Source organism: Athene cunicularia, assembly GCF_003259725.1.
Source record: "Athene cunicularia isolate RWA chromosome 2 unlocalized genomic scaffold, athCun1 chr2_part1, whole genome shotgun sequence".
Lineage (NCBI taxonomy): Eukaryota > Metazoa > Chordata > Aves > Strigiformes > Strigidae > Athene > Athene cunicularia.
Genome location: NW_020799095.1, coordinates 111,479,804 through 111,496,912, shown reverse-complemented (window position 1 = coordinate 111,496,912; position 17,109 = coordinate 111,479,804). Strand labels below are relative to the sequence as shown.

The following is a 17,109-nucleotide window of genomic DNA, read 5'->3' as shown; positions in this document are numbered from 1 at the left end:
GTGCAGGGAGGGAGTGGCAGGATGGGGCCAAGGGTCTTCCTCCCTTCTGTCCCTGGCGCCTCTCGGCTTCTTCGGCTTGCCTGTAGAGCTGTCGTACTCCTGAAACCGCTCTTAGCGACCCTGCCCTCCTCTGTGGCTCGAGGAGTATTTAAATGGCTCTGGCTGGGTCATGTAAGAGTTAGGACACGTTCAGTGGTCGTTGAAGGACATAGTAAATGGTGCCTCTGGGTCCCAGCTCACGGAAGTAGTTTCAAAGGGAGGACAATTCTCTTGCTCCATTTGTTCAGGGTAGTTCCTTTTTTTTTTTTTTTTTTTTTTTGTTAGAATCATATCAGTCATCATTCAGCTGTACAAACAAGGAGTGCTTTCCAGAGATGGGGCAGAATGTGCCAGTTTGGTCTTGCTTCTGTAAAGGCAGCCAGAGAAGTCCAGAAATAGTCTGTGTGGAGAGGCTTGAGGTGGTTTAGTTTGTAAGGAATTGCTGCTCCATCTGGGTCTCAAGTCTCTGCAAACACACTTCTTGTTTTGGCATCAAAGTCAGGTGGAAATTGAACCATAAAGGACAGAGAAAGAAATGGTGAAGGTCACTGTCTATGGTAATGTAGTGTGTCCTGATGAAGAGCTTCTGTTCATATTTATTTTGCAGTTTGCTTCGTATACAGTGATGACATGAATTTTCTTGTTAGTCTGTGTAACGTGGGTTTTAGTTTATATAACTTGTAGGGTTTTTTCTCTGAAGTTGTAATTCATGTGTTTCCAATGTTTTAGACAAATAACTAAATCAGTCCTAATGTGTGGGGTTGGGGAGGATATGCACTGAATTTTAATCGTGATTTGAAAGGGAGGCAGCTTCTGTTATCTGTAGGGCTACTTGAGCACTGCAGAAGAGTAGTCTTTATTTGAATAAGTTCAATTTGATTGTTTAAGAATTTGTAAGACTGGAAGTTAATTAGTAGTGGTATATATCTTTTATTTTAGCAAACTTGTGGTTGTTTACAGTTTAATGTGTAGGTATGGGTTATTTTTATTTGTTTCAGGGAAGTCATGTTTTAGATGCTTTATGAAACTTTGATTTCTCAGAAAGTACTGAGCACCGTTTTAGGGGGTGAGACACCTGAAAGCAGGTTTTCCTTTTTATTTATTTAAAATATCAGATGGATACTCTGCTCAAAATCTGACTTACTTGACTTGCGTTTCTAGGTACATTTTAATTATCACTTAAGATGGATATCCAAGGTGCTGTAGATGCTGCTGTCCCGACAAACATCATTGCTGCCAAAGCTGCTGAAGTTCGGGCAAACAAAGTAAACTGGCAGTCATATCTCCAGTAAGTAAAAATTTTCTACATTTTTTTTCCCTTCCCTCTTGGGATTTTGGGTTATGTTGAAACATTAGGTTACAGTGAGGAACACTCTGTGTTGATCCCACAGAAGTAGTTGGAAAAAGTTTACGTTAAATGGAAGTGGTTGGGGAAGATTTTCTTACGACTTATGACAGAAGGGGAACTCTACTTTTCTGAACTGAATGCTACAATAGCAAATAATATAAGTTTGCACAAATGTGTGGTAAAACTGTCCATTTTTTTCCCCTCATCATTCAAACACCCTTCTCAATTTTAGCCTTACTGGATGAGTACTGAAGTAAGAAAAGATAACAGTAAGAGTTGTCTTATATGTAGGTATTTTGTCTCCATTGCTGAAATATCTTTGGTGTGAATACAAATTGTACTAGCAAAACTGAACTGGTAGTCCAGGAAAATAAGCTGTACCTTAACTAAGGGAAGAACAACATTGGAGAGCAATTGAAGCACGTAAATCGGGGAGTTGGCTCAAACAAATAGTTTAGTCTGAAGAGAGCTGTGCTGCGATTTCAGATAAACTCAAAGTTTACATTGGAATATGTATAATAGCATTGGGTGTAGTGAGAAGAATATTATCTGTGTTGGTTTAAGCCCTGCTGGGACCAGAGACCACGGTGCTGTTGCCCCTCCCCCACCCTCAGCCGGTCAGGCTGGCAGTGAGGCACAAACCCCGGGTTAAAATAAGAAGAAATTTAATACAACAGTGTGATAAAACAATCTGAACAACAACAGTAGCAATGACAACAACAATAAACAGCAATAACAGTAAGCAAGACAGAAGATATACAGAGAAATACCGTAAATGGTTACAGAACAAGCCCGCCACGTGCTCCCCGCCACCAAAACCAAAGTTCCCGCGCTCCCCCGCCAGGACCTGACTTCAGCATGGTATGAATAACCCGGCTGGAGATCCCTTCCCCCTCTCTCTCTGCTGGGGAAACTTAACCCTATCCTAGCTGAACCAGGACATTGTCCAAAGAGGATATAGGGACAAGCTGAAGAAAATAGGTTTGTGCACGTGGTAGGGAATAGGGAGAAGAAACAGACTGTTGCTGGTCCTCTGTACTCTGAAGTGAAATGTGAGATTCTTTCAGCCCTGCATTCCTCATGATAAGTACCTGTGAAAAATATGGCAAAGTATAAATTACTGTTATCTTTTGAGGGTCCATGTATAGTAGCAAATTACTTCAGTGTTCATTGCTATGTAACTGAAGTGGCAGGAATCTTGGTGTTTCTGGAGGTACAAACCATACTGATGGTGCTTTGTAATTAGCAACATTACACCAGTTCACAAAAAATAGGGTTTTTTTTCAGATTGCTGTGATACATACATAAATATATGCTATATATTAAAATAACATTGCAAAACTGTACATATGCAAGCTTAGGAATGCTAACCTGCTGGAAGCTTATTAATGACTACTTGCTTTGCCCTGCGCTATGTATGTAGCTCAGTCTTGCTTATTCCATTCATTCAGTTGTATTATTTTTTTTCTCTTTGTGATTGCATATCTGCATGATAAATATGAATTAAGGAACTGATCTGCTGAGGCAACTTCCTTTTTCTAGGCCGCTTTTCAGATGGATCAGTTCTTGGTTCAGTTTATAGTGTGACATTACAGTGGCTTTGCAGGCAAAAGAGGAACTTGAAAGTGGTAACTTAGTGGCAGCTACCAAGCACTTTTCAAAAGTCTAAGTGGCGTTTTCTGTTACTGTGTGCCCTGTTACCCATCTGATAGGAAACATGTCCTGAGGAAGCCTGAGCAGATGTTCTGTGCTGTCTTAGTGTCAAGTGAACAGCTATTTGCAGTTATTCAAGATGGAAGTGGAAGTACAGTTGTTCATTGTCAATGTAAGTGAATATGAGAGGTCTTTTTCACTGCTTCTCTAGTGGTTCAGACTATAGGGCTGCTGAGATTCATCTGTTACTTTTGTTAATATAGGGAGTGGTTTTGTTTGGCAAGGAGTTGTATTTTGAATATGTATGTAGTGTCAATTGCTTGACTGGGCTTTATGAGGTCTACCCTTTATAATTTTCCTTCATTCTTGGGTTTCTCTGCTGCTGAATAAGGATGGGGGTGTTATCTGTCAGCAAACTTCTGTGTAACTTTTATCGACTAGGAGGCGGGGTTGATGGTTCTTTTTCAGATTCTAGATGTAGAATTTGACTTTATTTTGTTCTGGCATCTATGAAAGAAGGATGTAGTAGTTATTGCCTCTCTTTGATGGGTTAGCCATGTTTTGAAGGCTACTGCAGTGCATCTGGGTAGTGTTTGTGATCCTGTTAAACTGTTCAATGCTTGGTGCCCTCTGTATGTCAATGGCAGTTTGTCCTGTTTATTATTGCTCTGAAATAAATGTAATCTTTGTCTTGTATTAACTGATAACAGCCTGGCTGTCTGGCTAAGATAGCTTCAAGGATGGAGCTTAAGCGGTGTCAGAGGGATTGTAGAGCATTGTGAAGATAAATGTAGTTACTTGGCTGAGGAGTTTCTTTATTATTAGTTATTGGGAAACATCAGCAGAACTGTTGGTGCTTCTAAAGAAGAAATAAGATGATACCTGGTTTTGGACATGTCTTTACAACTGGCAGTTTTGGACATGATGGTGTCTTTGAGGCTGGTGCTTTAAGGGATTTGTTGAAAATTATTGAAGCTATATTGACTCATTTCTGGAATGAAGCATATTAAGAAATGAGTGGAAACTGCTTGCTTCTGATGCATCTGTTAGAGGCAGATCAGGGTGATTTGTTCTGATCTGTAGAGTAGAAGAAAGGTGGGGTGCTGGTGATTTTGAAGGACGCTTCTACTGCTTTCTTTTAAGCTCTTGTTCTTCTGGTCTGTGCATTTGGTGTGGTAAGCGTGCAGATAAGGATGTGGAGGTGTACTTCAAGTCTTCAGATGTTTTTTGCGTTGGAGAAAAGATTCTTATGTTTGTTTTCCTTAAGTTAACACATCAACTCGGGCATGCCATAATTTGTGTTCCTTAAACTATTTATGTAGTTGAAATTAAAGAACTTCACAGGAAATTCTGATGAAGTGTTTTTGTGTTTGGTGTTTTTGTTTTTTTGTTTTTTTTTTTTTAAATCTGGCTGTGACAGTCGTATAAAGGTGCTTTAAGGACTGCATCAGTCGCAACAGCTTTGTAGTCTGGGTCACATAGGAAGACATTCTGAAGTTCTTTTCTGCTCTCTATGTTCTTCAGTGCAGAAGTAAAATGGTTTACTAATAGTTGGTCAAACTCTAGTAACCTGACTTCTCATGTAAAGTCAGCTCAGGCTAAATATTAACTGGCAATATTGTTTATTCTGTCTCTGAAGGTTATAACTGTAAACTTCAAACTACGCTACCACACACCTGCTGACTTTTGATGTTTTCTGTGTATACCGTTGGCATGAGTGAAATATTTAGGTATGACAACTGTATGTATTACTGGTTTGCCACTGTGTTCACTGCTCATTTCAAAATTAGGCTGTGGAAAAAGATTTTTTTAATGCTGAAATTTATACTTTTTTTGTGTTGAATTCCAGATAGGGTCTGTTGTCTGAGGGAGAAGAAAGTACCAAAACTTGGAACAGTGGAAGGTGATGTGTAGGTCTGCCTACCTTATAAAAACTAACTGTAATTGAGGTCATTAGTTCTGTACCTTGTCTTTAGATCTTGAGACCTGTAGCAGTTTAGAGGGATTGATGCTCTCTGCTAGTTGAAAATACGAATCACAGAATCATCAAGGTTGGAAAAGACCTTGAAGATCATCTAGTCCAACCATTAACCTAACAATGACAGTTTCCAACTACACCATATCCCTCAGTGCTATGTCAACCTGACTCTTAAACACCTCCAGGGATGGGGACTCCACCACCTCCCTGGGCAGCCCATTCCAACGCCCAACAACCTGTTCTGTAAACAAATACTTCCTCATATCCAGTCTAAACCTTCCCTGGTGCAACTTGAGGCCATTCCTTCTTGTCCTATCGCTTGTTACTTGGTTAAAGAGACTCATCCCCACCTCTCTGTAACCTCCTTAATATGGTGCATCTCTGTTGCGTACTGTGCGGTTGCTTTCAGCACTAGCCTCAGTTGTGTCGGAATGCCATTGGGAGGGTGTGTTAGCTTGCTTGAAGCAAGTTTGGGTTTGCTTTATAAGGGTAATAAATGAGTTCTGTGGAAAAGTAAACTTCTTTCAGTTTAATTTGCATCTCGCTGCACTGTAGGTTTTCTAGATAGCATTTGACAATATTTAATCAGGTGAGATACCTGATGGCTAATTTGTACTTATCTTCCTATGTGTCTTCAAGTACTTTACATATGTTTGTGAATTCTGATGTTAAAATATCTATTTTATTTTCCTGGGGGTGGGGGAACCCTCTAAAGTGAGTTAAATATCTTGGACTTTAAAAGCCAAACTTATCTTACAAGAAAGATTGAAGCTTTCTAACTTGTAGTGTGTCTGTGTGTGGTTTTTAAATTTGTTCCAGTCTTGTAGATTACACTCAGCCGGTTTTTACTGTTTTAATTTTGTAGTGTTAAAACTGCTGAGCAATTGGATAAAATTAATGTCCTTTAGGTATGTGCAAAGTACTGTATATACCTGGATAAACAAGAGTATGCCTTAACATGATGGCTTCATATGAGGTTCATATTTGCTACAGGTGTAGTAATTTGTTTTTATATAAAAGGAAGCCAACAAAAAGCTCCAAAATTAAAAACCAAACAAAAACTCCCTAGCCTCCAGAATGGCTTTTGTTAAATCATTGAAACTAAAAAAGGAACAAGAGCTGCTGGAGGAAGTGCATAATAAAAAGAAGGAATCACAAGTTTCTGAATCATCTTGAGAGACCAAGAATTTTTAAAAATGGTGGTCTTGCAAATTCATGCTTTCTAAATCTTATACAGCTTCGGTTTACTTTTAGTTCTCTCAAAGGCAGGCTTTATTATCTTGAGTTCATAGCTTTAAAACATGGTTACAGGATTCCTGGTCTAAACCTGATATAGCCAGACAGCTGAAGCTCAGTCAAAATGTCTTGTCTGTTGATGAAAGATTGTGCAAGACACATCCTGGAAAATAAGAAATTAAATAGCTGTTAGGAAGAGGGATGGAGGGAAGCTTTGGTTACTTGCATTGTTTGCTTGAAGGTGCTTGGAAATTACTGTCTCTTTGAAGAGGGATTGAGGAAAAAGTGGAAATAGCATCATGGTAGCTGGGACCAGCTGTCTGAGGCTGCTTTGCTTTTTTTTGTTATGGTTTGTGTGTGTTTTTTTTTTCCCACTAGTTGCTAAGGTTTACTACATAATCATTTACTTAAATTTTAAAGTGAGATGAATGGAAATAGATGCATTTGAAATTACTAAAACTATTAATTAGATGTATGAGATCCCTGATAAAATATTGTTTACAAATCTGTCAAATCCCTTGTACTGTTTTGTATGGGTTGGGAAGTGTCTTTTTGAATGGCACTTCCAAAGGAGTAAAAAGTAAACCCTAATGTCTTTTCTTCTCAAGGCAACATCAATCCCCACACCTTTTTTTTTTTTTTTTCCCCCTATTTTTTTTCTTGTGGTCTAATGTAGGATGAAAGCAAAAGCTTGAAAGATTTTAAAAATTTTTTTTTTTTTTTTTTTTTTTTTAATTTTTCCCCTGGCAACTGGTAGACCTCTTCTAATAGCCTGGCTATAAAGAAGCATCTCTCTTCCTAGGCTAAGGCTTTTTCAAGCATTAAAGCTGAAAACTAAGGGTTCACCTTATGTCATCTTTGAAATGCTTCCTAAATGGCAATATTCTTATAAACAAGCAGCTCATCTGGTTACTTTTATATCAGTATCATCCAGGAGTCCCTGGCTTGGCCAGCGTGGATTGAAACATGAGAGGATTCTAGTTATGGGTCATTAAGTCCCGTATTTGTGGCAGATCAGTTGTCCTCATCTTTCAACAGCTATTCAAATCTGTCTTTAATAGGTGAGAAAGAACACATATCAATCCAGAACGAATTGGTAGCAACATGGTCATCATTGACTAATTACTTTTTCATCTATAATTAGTTTTAGTAGAAACTAGTCAAGGACTACCACTGGCTTTATGAATCTTCCATCTAGTAAGTCTTAAATGTCTTTCCTCAATGCATATGAGGATATTTCTTAGAAAGCAACTAGAATGCACGAATAGTGTATATGGTACAGCGCTACTGATGTTCTTTGCTTGAAAAGTAAATAGGGAAAGATGGCTTTGTAATGAGGCCATCCTCAAGATGTAACCATTTAAGTAAGAGGAAAAATGAGAACACTTGTAGGTCTTATTTATATTTCTGTGTTTCAAGAATCCAGGTGAGCCAATTAAAAAAAAAAAAAAGCTAACATTTCCTGTAAGTTTACAAGGATTTTAATGGAATCTCTAGTCATGGAACATCTGGAAACTGACCCAGAACATGGAAAAGATGGATTAAAAGAATTTGTGCTACATAGCTTTGCAAAGTGGAAGAGGCATTTGACTCAGTGGAAATGTAAGAGGAGATGAGTCTTGGAAATAACTCAGGCCAATGTCTAATACTTTCATCCCCTGTGACTTCTGTATTTGTGCACAATTTCCTTCTTTTCTTAAGCACTCCTGATATTGACTAGTAAAGCTAGTGCCCTATTAAAAGTCTTGGATATTTTCAGAACTATGTGGTTTAAAATTAGTTTTCTTACCTGAAGAGTACCTGACTGTACTATTTTGACAATTTTCTTATTTGTTGTGATGGTAAGCTTTGTATTATAACACCAACAATATTCTGCCAGCTCTTCAGCTGAGTCAACAGCTTTTTGAAATAGCACTGATGATGGCGGTAACCTCTTGAATATTAAGTTAGAGAAGATCAAGTGGAGAACTTGTTAGCTTATTGGTGTCCACAGCAGTTCACTATATCAGACCCCCTTGCTATGTGTTTGGATGAGGTTGCATGCATATCAGTTTTTAAACTACCAGAAAAAGCTGAAATATCAATTACTGAAAGCTAAAAATACATTAGGAACCAAGTTCTCTCTACTCCTTAAAATTCCCTTAATTGCTTATGGCAAACATTAAAATAACAATTAATTTTATTTTTCAGCACTTATTTCAGGTTGGATTAGACTATTATTTGTATTATATGTTATAATTTTGCATAATATGCTAACTGTGTATTTCAGTTCTTAGAGCTGTTTCCACTGACTGTTGGATTCAGCCACTGGAAGTTTAAGAATTATTTAGAGAATGGTGTTGAGCAGAGGTGATGTGTAGCAAAGGCTTGAGAGAAACCGTTCCATCATTAGTTTTAAATTGTTTGGACACGAGGCCTTTTGTAGAAAGGAGCTTTATATGTTCTATTGTGGGATATAGGATTGGTAAAGCAATACTGTTGAGATCTCAAGTTAAGGTTGGTTTGGTGGGTTGACCTTGGCTGGCTGTGAGGTGCCCACCAGGCCGCTCTACTACCTTCCCTCCATCAAAAGGACCCGGGAAAAAACATGACATCTCTTGGGTTGAGATAAGGACAGGGAGATCACTTGCCATTTACTATCACAGGCAAAGCAGACTTTACTTGGAGAAATTAAATTAATTTCTTGCCAGTTAAACAGAGTAGGATAATGAGAAATAAAAACAAATCTAAAAAAGACCTACTCCCCACCTCTCCCTTCTTCCCAAGCTCAACTTCCTTCCCAGCCTCCCTGTCTCCTTGCCCTGAGTAGTGTAGGGGGATGGGGAACAGCGGTTGTGGTCGCTTCATAATGCTACATCTCTGCCTGGGGTCCCACCCATGGGATATGGTTGTTCTTGAACTGCTCCAGCATGGGTCCTTTCCACAGGGTGCAGTCCTGCTCTGTGATGAGGCCATCCTCAAGACATAATCATTTAAGTAAGAGGAAAGATGAGAACACATTGTGTGAGAATGGACTGCTTCAGCGTAGGTCCGACACAGAAAACCTGTTCCAGCGTGAGCTCTTCTCCATAGGGCCACAGCTCCTGCCAGGAGCCTGCTCTAGTGTGGGCTTTCCATTGGTTGCAGCTTCCTTTAGGGTGTATCTACCTGCTCTGGCATGGGGTCCTCCACGGGCTGCAGGTGGCTATCTGCTCCACTGTGGCCCTCCATGGGCTGCAGGGGCACAACTGGCTTCACCATGACCTTCACCCCCTCCTCCCTCACTGACCTTGGTGTCTGCAGAGTTGTTTCTTTCACAAATTCTCACTCCTCTCTCCTGACTGTTATTGCACAGCAGTTTTTACTTCTTAAATATATTATCACAGAGGTGCTACTATCATCACTGAGTGGCTCAGCTTTGGCCATCAGTGAGTCTGTTCTGTAGCTGGCTGGAACTGGCTCTGTCTGACATGGGGGTTGCTTCTGGTGTCCTCTCATAGAAGCTGCAGATGAAGCCCCCTTGCTACCAAAACTTTGCCACATAGACTAAATACAGTTTGAAATAATTTATAGGTCATGTCACTTACCGTTTCATATTTTACTTTTCAGAGGACAGATGATTTCAGGTGAAGACTGTGAATTTATTCAAAGATTTGAACAGAAAAGAAATCCAGAAGAAAAACAGGAGTTGTTGCAAACAGAAGGCAATCAAGTAACTTTCCTTTCTTTTAATAATCTATCTTTTGAGGAGGAAGATGGAAGGAACTTTTTGTACCAACTCTATTTTGTGGGCTGTATGTAGTTAAGATGTTATGGAAAAAGTATGAAACTTGGTGTTATGATTCTTTTTTTTTCCTCTAGCTATAGGTTGGAAATTCTTATAAAAATGTATTAATTCTTATTATGATTATTTTTTTTCTCTAGATATTGGTTGGAAATTCTTATAAAAACGTATTAATTGTTAAATGTCATTTGATTTTTGACTCTGTTGTTGGTCAAGCTCACTCAAGTCTTTTCTCATCCAAGTTTACTTAATCATGCGCACTTGTACTTGAGTCACTTTTTTTTTTTAGTTTTTATCGTTACAGTTAATTGATGAGAGCTACTACCAGTGAAATTTCAGCTTAGGTGAACAATTGTGAAGTTCCAGCAATAGAGTCCTCTGACTGCTAAGGTGGATTCAGTTAAACAAAGGTGTCTAGTGTCATTTTAGGCATGGTAAGATATGAGACATCTGCATTGGACACAGCTGATATAAAATTGATAGGTGACCCATGCCATTTGGCTTATGGGGTCCAGGCAGTATGCCCAAAGACACTTTAGTGATACTTGGAAGTAGTATCAGGCTTTGAGACTGAGATTCTAGCAGTTCAGACATCAGGAAGATTGAGGGAGGCAGGGGGGAAGGTGAAGAGAAGGAGATGCACTCAAGACACAAAACTTTCCAGCCCTTTTTTCTGGTTTAATTTTAGGCTGTTCTGTGGGTTTGGTTCCCCCCCTGCCATTGTATTGTGTGACTGCTATGTAATGGACTATGTTTTGCATGGTGACAAAAGCATATCTGGTGAATATTATATGCCACTATTTAATTATCATGTAGCAGTTCAGAGTTCCATTTTTCTTTCAGTTTTAGTTGAATGGGGTGAAGGGGAAGGAGGAAGTGTAAAAGTGTTTTGACTGTTTCAGCCTATTATATCTGTTGCTGATTGTTCAGGAGGCAGAAAACAGCTCAAATATAAAGATTTGCCTACAAGGTATAGGAAGTGAACAGGTGAGAGTGACCTGTCTTCTCTCCCTTCCATCCAAGTTGCTGAACGTTTCTTATACCATGTCTGAGTTTGTTGCTGTTTTGTCATTTACTTGTTTCTCCTCACTGCCATAAAAAAGGATGCTTATGGAGATTTTTCTCATCAGTCTTTCAACAAAGAACCTTGCTGACTTTCACTAGCAAGTACTTGTTATTTCATTTGAAAGCCATAAAACAATTTGTAAAGGGTAATGATCAATGTGACAGAAAATTTTCTTTGTAATATAATGTCAAATGTATTTATCTCTTACTGCAATGAAATAAGATGTTGGGATGCTCAATGGTTATGTGAGACTTAACTGTGAATTAATGAGGTCCTGTTTTATATTATCAAAAGGAATGAAGACAATTGCTGATATTAATTTTAATGTATCTTTTATTTTTCTAGTGTGCTAAAACATTTATAAATCTGATGACTCATATCTCTAAGGAACAGACGGTTCAGTACATTCTGACTATGGTTGATGATATGCTGCAAGTAGGTCAATAATCTGTCTTATTTTTAAATCTTTAAATGCATGCTCCAATGTTTCCTTAGCCTAATTCAGGTCTCTTCAGGTGTTTGTCATACTGTATTAAAAATACTGTTTTAAATTTTCAGATTTTGGTTTCAGAAATTAGATGTTAGACCTAAGTTTGTATGGGTAACTTAGTCTTGTATGTATATGTTCGTATTCTGAAAAAAAAAAAAGTACCTGTATGCTTGGCTGTCGGCTCTCAACCATGTTTAATGCAATTCTTGGATGTTAAAGAATGATTTGTGACCTCAGCCCTTTCCTGTTGTGTAGGTAGGGTATGGCTTCTGACTTGGAAGTTGTTGAAGCTTTTCCTGTGAAGGTGTTGATTTGGCCACCCTTAGCAAGAAGGTGTAGTTTCTGCAGATTCAGGTTTCTAACATAAGTTAGACTGTTGAGGGCAACGTGTTCTGAAAATATGCATGCTTTAATTATAAAACAGGAACTTTTTTTATTCTATGAAATATATAGCTCTTTGTAGCTATGCGATACAGTGATTTATAAAAGTAGGCTATTAATTTTGGTGTCAGGACTGCTGTGCTGACCAGAACAAGTCAGGAGGAGACTGTACTCAATCAGATAATTCTGCTTTTGCATTTCTTTGCTCTTTATCAGACTAAGAGAAAGTGATTGATGATGTAAATAGATGGGTCGAGTTGTGTGAAGTTTTCTCCTGGTGTTCATTGACACTTTCTGTTCTGCTGTTTTATGTTATATTTAATACAAGGTTGCACTGAAATGTGTCTAGTGATTACTAAATGGTTTAGGACATTGCCCTAGGAGGTGGACTATGAGCTTTGAGTATTTGTGATTGTCAAGCAAGTTGAAAAGCTTGAACCTCTCCACAGTACATAGAATGTGGGGATTATGGTGTTCTTTCAGGTGCCTGTCTGCACATTAGACCCCTGAGTGAGTGCGTGCCCTGACTGCTAGAATAATAGCTAATGGTGGTGGTGGCATTTTATTCATGCCCATCTGCAGATTTGTCACTCTAATCCTCTTCCTCTTTTCTTTAGATTTATTTTTTTCTCAAGTGTGACACAAACATTAAGATGCAGAGAAGACCAAAGGGACCCTTGATTAGGATGCTGAGTTGGGAGTACTTTGTTTTGGATTACACATTTGATACCAAATTTAGTCTTAGTGTGTGAGAACTCTGTTTATTATGGCTACTTTTGTGAGTAATCAGTCTCATTTTCTGTTGGCCACAGAAGTAATCATTCCACTTCTTTGGAACTTTTTGTGTTAGTAGGTCTTGTTTTGCTTACATGCTTTGACATTAGGACATAGTTTATAGCTACAGTATGCAATAGCTGATATTTTCTGTGCTGTGGAATTAATACCCCACAGGTAAAGGCTTTCTCTGGCCCACTGTTGAACAATTGCATTGGTTCTAGGTGGCCACAAGAAACTAGTTTTTGAGTAATTTCTTATTTGCTGTATTGTTTCTGTCATGTCTGTCCAGATGGATGTGTTTTCTTGACTTCATGGTCATGTTCTGAAATTTCTCTATTCAGGACCTTACCCTGCCCCAGAAGTGGCATGTGTGGAGTTCTTAATGTAAAACATAATGACTTTAAATTGTCCAGGCTTTATATAGATACAGAAGAATAGAGATGTTGGAGCACAGTATATATTTGCATTTATTTGAAATTTGATGCATTTTTCGCTTTAGAAATTCTGCTTCAGTGTCTGAAAGACTGCACTGGCTTTTGCAGTGCTCTCTGATCTCATTTTTCAGGGTTATCTTGCTGCTGGCATAGAGGGCTTGTGTGCAGGCATCTGCATGGCATCATCCCAGGGCTTCCTAACCTTCCATGTCTCCACTAGGCAAGGCTGAAAGAGGACTTCTGTTCTCTTTTGGTCATGATCAGACAGTAGAACATGGTGTCAGTGATGCCTTATGAACCCTTGGTTGCACATTTTTAAGGTGTAAGGTTCTTGTCAGCAGCATATGGGCCATTGACTATGTGCCTGTGAGTTTAGTGCAGGGTCTCTTCAGACTGCATGGACCACAGTAGTGGATATGAAGTCTCCTGTCCTTACCCAAGGAGTCTTAATTCAGTACATGCGAAGACTTTAAGTGAAAAATTGTTCAAAGACATGGCCTGTCATGGTGCCACTGACTTTCTGTAAAATTCTTTTGAGTATGGATGTTCACTGAAGTTTCACAAGATGAACAAATATTTGAAAGCTACTTTTGATAGCTGAAGCTTCTAGAAACTATCATAGATAGCGTATCTTGTCTGTGCTGGTAATGATTGTCTGTGGTTCTTCTATTACCTTGCTATGCTTTTCTTTTGAGGTTGTAAAAATCGTATCAGCTGTGTTTTGAGCACACCAAAAGCCTACCTGGGTGTCTAGGATTGTTCCAGCAGTTCTTACGGATCTGATCATTGTTCTGAGAAAGAGATTTATTTTGGAGGCTGGCAGAAGTGAAGTTGATATAGTGATTGCCTTAGAGTGTCACCATTCCACTTATTTCTGAAGGTGGAGAGTGTTAGCATACTGGAGTCCCCGAGGAAACATTTCATATTCATATGATAAATACTTGAAACAATTTCTCTGGATTAGTGACCTTGTTACACTGCATACTCTGTTACTCATGAAATCTTTAAGAACCTGCACCATAGCAGGTAGCAGTACCACCTAAGAGAGCTTTCTCAGAAATAAATTCAGAAATGACAGGTGCTAAATTATTCAACTGTTGGATGTGAGAGCTTCAGGATTTCCTTTTTATCGGTGTAGTCAGTAGCTGCCTGGGAAGGTTCAGCACTACATATTTCAGGGCTGTAGGCAGTTCTCCACTCCTTCCCTCCTGTCTTCACCCCACACCTTAACAGCACACCAGTCTTCTGATTGACAGCATGTTGAAGTTATTTCAGCTTTTCTGCGTTCAGACCTGTCTGTCTCTTTCTTAGTTATGTTGTAAACAACTCATTAATCCAGTTATTTTCGGTCTTTTTAGCTAGACTCTGTGTAGCACAAGTGTAGATACTGACAGCCATTTATTTGATCAAACTGCTATTTTTCATTAAACTAACCCTCACAGAGCAGTGGCTCTCCACCAAGGCACTGGGTTCCTGAGAACTTAGTTTTTAAAATTATTTTTATTTTTGTAGTTTCAAAAATCCTCTCAAAATTGGTTGTTCAGTGCTTTTTGACACATGCCATATAGAGCATTATCACTGTAAAGGTTATGACTGTCCAGATAACTAGTAACACCTGACATTTCCCAGTCAGTGATCAGGACAGCAGTTTGCAGCCCGTGTGGTGCAGTAACTTTTGATAATTCCAATGACATGTTGGTTGCAACTCTGATACTTAGTAAGATGTGTCCAGGTCATCTTGGGCTTAATGGATTGTATTTCAACAAGCAGGCTTGCCTAGCTGAATCTTGGTCCATAGGGTTAATAACTGGGTGCTGAATTGACAGAGGAAAGCTCTTCAGCTAGGGAAGTTTGAAAGTTAAATTCATTGGGTAGTGAGGTACTGTTCTTAAGCAAGTTTCCCAATTACAGTGTTTCAAACAGTTTTGCCTTCCTTGAGAGGAGTTGTATACATGGTTGTAATAGCTTGACTTCAGTGGGGAGATAATTCTTTAGAACAAAAGCTTACTATCTGCCAGGCTAGAAAGTATTTGGAAATGCTGAGAAAAAGCAAGAATCCAGGTATCAGATCTTCTGGAAGACTGGCTGTATTCTAGACTATTAGAAAATAGCAGAGCTCCTCTTTCTCCTTCAGGTTTTCATGGCCTCTTCTCTGGTCTGCTTTAAGGAGAACCATAATAGCTGCTTTTCACAGTGGTTATTAGGTGAGATGCTTGATGAAACTGTGCACAGTGCCCAGGTTCAGTACTTGTGGTCTCTTGTGGTTCAATCTAGAAGCCCTGGAGAACAGACTATGGCTGTGTCCCCTCCTACATATGAAGGTTGCCTGAGATAACAGCTGAACCTGTTGCAGCCTCATCTGGGAGAGAAGAGCTTGCTTCCTATTGAGAGGAACGGAGAGATGGGACTAGTTTATGCCTCCTAAGTTTCATTTGTAGCACACACAGCCAAGTTGAAAAACAGGCTTTTGTGTCAAAGTAGCAGTACGTGGAAAACTTAGTATGGACTTTATCCAGTCATAACTGACTGGATGAAGAATAGTGTTCCTCTGGGAAATGACAGTATTTAGCTTGTCTCTTATTTCTCTCATTCTGCTTGCTTGATCAAAAGGATACATCCATTTTTACTCAAGCAGGGGTTGGAGTACTGAGATACAACTAGGGTTTCAAAGTTTGTTTCCCTCCACCCAAAATCTCTAACCGTAATGTTAGAGTGCTGAATTGAACTGTATCCACAAGTAACTGTCAAACTGAAAAATTTCATAGATTATAGAATAGTTTGGGTTGGAAGTGATCCTATAGATCATCTAGTTCCAGCTGCCGTTTCCATGGGCTGTTACAAGCCAGGGTATGCTCTGATAGTGGATGCCAACATAATGAGGAACAAGTAATGGCTTTATCTAGAATACTTTTACAGTCTATCTTTTCCACTCTTCCAATTTTTACAGGAAAATCATCAGCGTGTTTGTATCTTCTTTGATTATGCAAAACGTGGTAAAAACACTGCATGGTCCTATTTTCTGCCGATGTTGAATCGACAAGATCTTTTCACTGTGCATATGGTAAGTTTTAAATGAACCTGTCTCTAAAGATTGTAGAGAGAAATGTTGATTTTATTTTTCTTCAGAAGATTTTGGAGCTTGAAGCTAAACTACTGCCTGTATTGGAAAGATTTTTTTTTTTCTCTTGCAGTCTAGATGAGTCATAAAATACAAGCTTCACTTGACCATGTTTTAGAAAGAAATTACATTGTTTACTGACTTTTTTTTTTCTTGGAGATTAGAGCAGGTTTTAAAGGCTCAGAAAAGCAAGGATTTTAGAATTAAGCACAGTAAGACATAACTAGAAAAATTACTTTTGTCACAACTGCCAGTCAATGTTCCTCATGCTGTACAAATATTAGAATTTAAGTTCTCATCCTGTGAAAGGTAAATATCTTTAACTTACTCTCTCATATGCTCAAATTATTACAATGCTGCTTGAAATCTGCTTAAAATGTTTTGTAAGCATACAGAGGAAGAAATAATGTCTGCTGTTGTGGTGGGTTGACCCTGGCTGACAGGAAGGCTCCTGCCATGTTGCATGCACTGTCTGTCACAGTGGGACTGGGGAGAAAATTGGGAAGGCAGAAGCAAAAAACCTCTTGGCAAGATAAAGACAGTTTAATAAGTGAAGGGGAAAAAAGGGAAAGGGGATGGAACCCAAAACAAATCCAACAAAAGAAATGATGCAGAAGCAGTCACATAACACCAGAAGGCTGATGCCTGGTGAGCTGTACTGGTTGTGTCCAATCCCAGCCTCCTGGCCCCCCACCCAACCCACTCACTGAAAGTATAGAGTGAGAAACAGAGAAGTCACAGAATCATCAAGGTTGGAAAAAACCTTGAAGATCATCTAGTCCCACCATTAACCTAACAATAACAGTTCCCAACTACACCATGTCCC

The 17,109-nt window shown here is 39.0% G+C and overlaps 1 protein-coding gene across 1 annotated transcript in view; it reads left to right on the top strand.

The window, feature by feature from the left end:
* ATP6V1H (ATPase H+ transporting V1 subunit H) overlaps nucleotides 1-17,109 on the top strand; it is a 59,346-nt gene that overhangs the window by 9,109 nt on the left and 33,128 nt on the right. The window contains exons 2-5 of the mRNA XM_026842463.1: nucleotides 1,201-1,327; nucleotides 9,843-9,945; nucleotides 11,429-11,518; nucleotides 16,113-16,226. Coding sequence (XP_026698264.1) covers nucleotides 1,224-1,327; nucleotides 9,843-9,945; nucleotides 11,429-11,518; nucleotides 16,113-16,226 — 411 coding nt within the window. The 5' untranslated portion in view covers nucleotides 1,201-1,223. The remainder of the gene's footprint in view (nucleotides 1-1,200; nucleotides 1,328-9,842; nucleotides 9,946-11,428; nucleotides 11,519-16,112; nucleotides 16,227-17,109) is intronic.